Source organism: Oncorhynchus tshawytscha, unplaced genomic scaffold (genome assembly GCF_018296145.1).
Source record: "Oncorhynchus tshawytscha isolate Ot180627B unplaced genomic scaffold, Otsh_v2.0 Un_scaffold_88_pilon_pilon, whole genome shotgun sequence".
NCBI classification, from domain to species: Eukaryota; Metazoa; Chordata; class Actinopteri; order Salmoniformes; family Salmonidae; genus Oncorhynchus; species Oncorhynchus tshawytscha.
In genome coordinates this window covers 96115-102500 of record NW_024609646.1, presented here as the reverse complement: position 1 = coordinate 102500, position 6386 = coordinate 96115, and the positions used below count along the sequence as shown (strand labels likewise).

General features: G+C 42.8%; 1 protein-coding gene across 2 annotated transcripts in view; it reads left to right on the top strand.

Moving 5' to 3' along the window:
• trip13 (thyroid hormone receptor interactor 13) overlaps positions 1-4503 on the top strand; it is an 8196-nt gene extending 3693 nt beyond the window's left edge. For both annotated transcript variants that reach the window (XM_042316608.1, XM_042316609.1), the window contains 6 exons: positions 1-26; positions 1155-1261; positions 1575-1728; positions 2816-2928; positions 3219-3288; positions 3472-4503. The exon at positions 1-26 is cut by the window's left edge and continues 61 nt beyond it. In XM_042316608.1, coding sequence (XP_042172542.1) covers positions 1-26; positions 1155-1261; positions 1575-1728; positions 2816-2928; positions 3219-3288; positions 3472-3567 — 566 coding nt within the window. In that variant the 3' untranslated portion in view covers positions 3568-4503. The remainder of the gene's footprint in view (positions 27-1154; positions 1262-1574; positions 1729-2815; positions 2929-3218; positions 3289-3471) is intronic.
• The last annotated feature ends 1883 nt before the right edge of the window (positions 4504-6386 follow it).

The window sequence follows — 6386 nt, the reverse complement described above, 5'->3', positions numbered from 1 at the left end:
CTCTGGTGTTTGTTCTCATTGATGAGGTAAAGCAGGCTCTGGTGTTTGTTCTCATTGATGAGGTAAAGCAGGCTCTGGTGTTTGTTCTCATTGATGAGGTAAAGCAGGCTCTGGTGTTTGTTCTCATTGATGAGGTAAAGCAGGCTCTGGTGTTTGTTCTCATTGATGAGGTAAAGCAGGCTCTGGTGTTTGTTCTCATTGATGAGGTAAAGCAGGCTCTGGTGTTTGTTCTCATTGATGAGGTAAAGCAGGCTCTGGTGTTTGTTCTCATTGATGAGGTAAAGCAGGCTCTGGTGTTTGTTCTCATTGATGAGGTAAAGCAGGCTCTGGTGTTTGTTCTCATTGATGAGGTAAAGCAGGCTCTGGTGTTTGTTCTCATTGATGAGGTAAAGCAGGCTCTGGTGTTTGTTCTCATTGATGAGGTAAAGCAGGCTCTGGTGTTTGTTCTCATTGATGAGGTAAAGCAGGCTCTGGTGTTTGTTCTCATTGATGAGGTAAAGCAGGCTCTGGTGTTTGTTCTCATTGATGAGGTAAAGCAGGCTCTGGTGTTTGTTCTCATTGATGAGGTAAAGCAGGCTCTGGTGTTTGTTCTCATTGATGAGGTAAAGCAGGCTCTGGTGTTTGTTCTCATTGATGAGGTAAAGCAGGCTCTGGTGTTTGTTCTCATTGATGAGGTAAAGCAGGCTCTGGTGTTTGTTCTCATTGATGAGGTAAAGCAGGCTCTGGTGTTTGTTCTCATTGATGAGGTAAAGCAGGCTCTGGTGTTTGTTCTCATTGATGAGGTAAAGCAGGCTCTGGTGTTTGTTCTCATTGATGAGGTAAAGCAGGCTCTGGTGTTTGTTCTCATTGATGAGGTAAAGCAGGCTCTGGTGTTTGTTCTCATTGATGAGGTAAAGTATGAATAGCCTACAACAGTGGTCCAGAGCTTTTCCTGGTCAGGTCATGTGGTCAGGAACAACTCCAGGCCCCAGTTAACTCCTACACGTGTAACTGCAGGGCCCAGTTAAAGCCTACACATGTAACTGAGGGCCCAGTTAACTCCTACACGTGTAACTGCAGGGCCTAGTTAACTCCTACACGTGTAACTCCAGGCCCCAGTTAAAGCCTACAACTGTAACTGCAGGGCCCAGAATAACTCTGTGTTTGATGACCAGGTGGAGAGTCTGACGGCAGCGCGGAAAGCCTCCCAGGCCGGAACGGAACCCTCAGATGCCATCCGAGTGGTCAACTCTGTCCTCACACAGCTGGACCAGATCAAGCGGTCAGTCAGACATGTTCAGTTCATCTGCTGTGGTGGGTCACACATTAAACCCCATAGATTCAGAGGCAACAGCTCATGAAAGCTCTGTTTAACATGACTTCCTATTACTGGTCAAAAGTAGTGCACTATGTAGAGAATAGGGGGCCAATAGCCCTATGGGCCTTGGTCAAAAGTAGTGCACTATATAGGGAATAGGGGGCCATTTGGGATACATCCATGTTCTCTACAAGCGGCTGTGCCATTCTACCACTTCATCCTCCAGTGTGTTGGTGTGTATGTCGTTTAGCCCAGCTGATCTTCCTGTATATCCCAGGCATCCTAATGTTGTGATCCTGACCACCTCCAACGTGACAGAGAAGATAGACCTGGCGTTTGTGGACAGAGCTGACATCAAGCAGTACATTGGCCCTCCGTCTGTAGAGGGCATCTTCAACATCTATCTGTCCTGCCTGGAGGAACTGATGAAGGTATAAACACACACCAACATCTCTCTGTCCTGCCTGGAGGAACTGATGACGGTATAAACACACCAACATCTCTCTGTCCTGCCTGGAGGAACTGATGAAGGTACAAACACACCAACATCTCTCTGTCCTGCCTGGAGGAACTGATGAAGGTACAAACACACCAACATCTCTCTGTCCTAAAGGAACACACCAACATCTCTCTGTCCTGGAGGAACTGATGAAGGTAAAAACTCTCTCTGTCCTGGGAGGAACTGATGAAGGTAAAAACACACCAACATCTCTCTGTCCTGCCTGGAAACTGATGAAGGTAAAAACACACCAACATCTCTCTGTCCTGCCTGGAGGAACTGATGAAGGTAAAAACACCAACATCTAAAACACACCAACATCTCTCTGTCCTGCCTGGAGGAACTGATGAAGGTAAAAACACACCAACATCTCTCTGTCCTGCCTGGAAACTGACACCACACCAACATCTCTCTGTCCTGCCTGGAGGAACTGATGAAGGTAAAAACACACCAACATCTCTCTGTCCTGCCTGGAAACTGACACACCAACATCTCTCTGTCCTGCCTGGAGGAACTGATGAAGGTATAAACACACCAACATCTCTCTGTCCTGCCTGGAGGAACTGATGAAGGTATAAACACACCAACATCTCTCTGTCCTGCCTGGAGGAACTGATGAAGGTATAAACACACCAACATCTCTCTGTCCTGCCTGGAGGAACTGATGAAGGTAAAAACACACCAACATCTCTCTGTCCTCCTGGAGGAACTGATGAAGGTAAAAACACACCAACATGTGTATTTAATGAATACAGTCGGACCTCTTTGGGAATAGAGGTCGTTTGGAACACTGAGTTGTCCGTAACTTTAAAATGTGCTGAAAAATGTGTCCGTCTGTAACTCTGGGGTTCGTATCTTTTGAGTTTCCACCGTAGGATACAGTTACTCTGTTATTGAGGAGTCCTTTCACTGAGACATTTATGTTCAGTACCAGGTCTTCACCAAGGTGTTGTACCGAAACATCAACAGAGGTAAAAATCATGTGTGAGTTATATTTCCTTTTTCTCTGTTGTGTGTAGTGCCAGATCGTGTCCCCCAGACAGCCACTGCTGACCATGTTTGAGCTGGAGACCATGGGCTTCAGGGAGAGCAAGGTGTCAGAGCTCAGCCTGGTTCTCAGGGACATCGCCATGTGAGTCCCAGCCCTCCGTAGCGCTGTCGTTCATATCTCAGACCTGCCACCGAGATACTAGCCTTGAGAAGTGTGTGGATTGGATTGTATCGGAGTAGAATTGATACTACCCTTTAGAAGTGTGTGGATTGGAATGGATGGTATCGGAGTAGAATTGATACTACCCTTAAGAAGTGTGTGGATTGGATTGGATATCGGAGTAGAATTGATACTACCCTTGAGAAGTGTGTGTGTTGGATTGGAGTAGAATTGAAAGATGTTTTGTGCTTAATTCTCGTTGACTATTCCAGAAAGAGTAAAGGTTTTAGTGGCAGAGCGCTGAGGAAACTACCCTTTTTGGCCCATGCTCTTTTTGTGAAGGTTTGTAAACGTTTTCAAATGTTTCACGCAGAATGCAAACAGTTAAAAAAAACATTTTAAACATTAATTCAATGGGAAGATATTTTTTATCTAAAATAAACTGTAGTATTTTCATATGGAAAGAGTGCTACTCATTGCGTTCCTATGCAACAACAATCTGACTTGCCTATGATTCCTTACCAGACCCCGACAGTGGTCCTGGAGAGGTTCCTGGAGGCCATGGACCTGGCAGTGGACAAACAGATAGAGGAGAGGGACAACCTGGTCAACTGTCTGTGATCTACAGGGACACTGTCTCAAATAGCACCCTATACCCTTTATAGTGTCTGTAGGGATCTGGTCAAAAAGTAGTGTGCTAAATATGGAATAGGGTGCTATTTGGGACCTGCCTCAGACAGTCTGGACCTGTTTTACCCAACGGTTGATGGAAACGGTCTCTTCTGGTATTTCATGTACATTTTATTTCCTGGTTGAACAATATACATTTTATAATCATATTTTTCTAACCACTTCAACGTTGACCAATTTAGTTCTCTCACAGACAGTGTGTTTTACCATTAGAGTACTATATTAAAGATGGCAGCCGTCAACCAGTCGGTCATGTTCTGTGGAGACTTCCTGAAGCTTGTGTTGCTACTGCCGAGCGTCATCAACGTTAGGTGCGTTCTCAGCACGTTTTAAAAAGCTACCGTATTAAGCCTGAGATGCAGTCCTCTCTTGATACGTGTGACTATAACGGCTTTAATTTCCTAACCCAAGACGGCGTGTCCCGAATGGCACCCTATGATCCCTATGCATTGCACTACTTTGGGCCGGGACCCATTGGGCTATGGTCAAGCGTAGTGCACTATATGAGGGAATAGGGAGCGATATGGGAGACGCCCCATATGTTGTTTACAGCACATGTATTCATTACTCTGTCTGCTTGTCTGATGTTTTCTATGTGAGCTTGCTGTTTCCTATGTGTTTCAATAGGTGCTATTAGAAACACAACCTTTCTGTTATTGTAAATGAATGCAAATGCCCCAAATAGGAGAGCTTCAATGGACATGTACAAATTCTGATTTATTTTCTAATCCCGTGGATGTTTTTTTGATACTCAAGGATGTTCCATGTATTGTGTGCTGCCATCACATGGTCTCTTCATTTAAACTCAGGATACACATGTTCATAACTGACCTCGTTTATTTATATATAAAACATTGGATTATTCAACTCTTTAAAACACCCTTTGACTCATTTTGAGTTTGTCAAATACACTGCCCACACGATAAACATGTGATTTCATCGTGATTGGCTAACCGGTCGTATTCATTAGTGCACACTGTAGCAAAACGTTTTGCAACGGAAGCGTTACTCTAAGTGCTCTAATCTACAATGTGATGTCAAAGATTCTGTTGCAAAATGTTTTTTGTTTTTTTTGGTGCACTAATGAATATAACCCTCTGTTTCTGAATGAGCCCAGACCTGCCTTCCTCCTGATGAATACAAGCCCAGATTCCCCCAGGGTGAAATTCCCCTTTAAAGTGTGAAGGGGGAAAATGTGTCTTGTAGAACCCAATGCCCAGTGCTGTTCGACCACTGGGTGGCGGAATAACAGTTCTCCAACCCTGTAATGAACTTTAATGGCCTTCTGTTTGCTCTGTAACTCATATCTAACATCTATATACCTTTATTAACATGGGGCCATAGCTCTGCAGAAATTCAACAAGGAGAATTTCAATTAAACCGACTACTGATCATTTGAACACAAACCTTTCTGATTGGTACAGTAGAACATTATCACCTGATGCTGAGTTACAGTAACTTCCTGTTGTATAGCTCACTGATCATAACAATACTGTGGTAACTTCCTGTTGTACAGCTCACTGATAACTGATCATAACAATACTGTAGTAACTTCCTGTTGTTCAGCTCACTGATCATAACAATACTGTAGTAACTTCCTGTTGTACAGCTCACTGATAACTGATCATAACAATACTGTAGTAACTTCCTGTTGTACAGCTCACTGATCATAACAATACTGTAGTAACTTCCTGTTGTACAGCTCACTGATAACTGATCATAACAATACTGTAGTAACTTCCTGTTGTACAGCCCACTGATCATAACAATACTGTAGTAACTTCCTGTTGTACAGCTCACTGATCATAACAATACTGTAGTAACTTCCTGTTGTACAGCCCACTGATCATAACAATACTGTAGTAACTTCCTGTTGTACAGCTCACTGATCATAACAATACTGTAGTAACTTCCTTTTGTACAGCTCACTGATCATAACAATACTGTAGTAACTTCCTGTTGTACAGCTCACTGATCATAACAATACTGTAGTAACTTCCTGTTGTACAGCTCACTGATCATAACAATACTGTAGTAACTTCCTGTTGTACAGCTCACTGATCATAACAATACTGTAGTAACTTCCTGTTGTACAGCTCACTGATAACTGATCATAACAATACTGTAGTAACTTCCTGTTGTACAGCTCACTGATAACTGATCATAACAATACTGTAGTAACTTCCTGTTGCACAGCTCACTGATCATAACAATACTGTAGTAACTTCCTGTTGCACAGCTCACTGATAACTGATCATAACAATACTGTAGTAACTTCCTGTTGCACAGCTCACTGATAACTGATCATAACAATACTGTAGTAACTTCCTGTTGTACAGCTCACTGATAACTGATCATAACAATACTGTAGTAACTTCCTGTTGTACAGCTCACTGATCATAACAATACTGTAGTAACTTCCTGTTGTACAGCTCACTGATAACTGATCATAACAATACTGTAGTAACTTCCTGTTGTACAGCTCACTGATAACTGATCATAACAATACTGTAGTAACTTCCTGTTGTACAGCTCACTGATAACATCATAACAATACTGTAGTAACTTCTGATCATAATACTGATCATAACAATACTGTAGTAACTTCCTGTAACTCACTGATCATAACAATACTGTAGTAACTTCCTGTTGTTCAGCTCACTGATCATAACAATACTGTAGTAACTTCCTGTTGTACAGCTCACTGATAACTGATCATAACAATACTGTAGTAACTTCCTGTTGTTCAG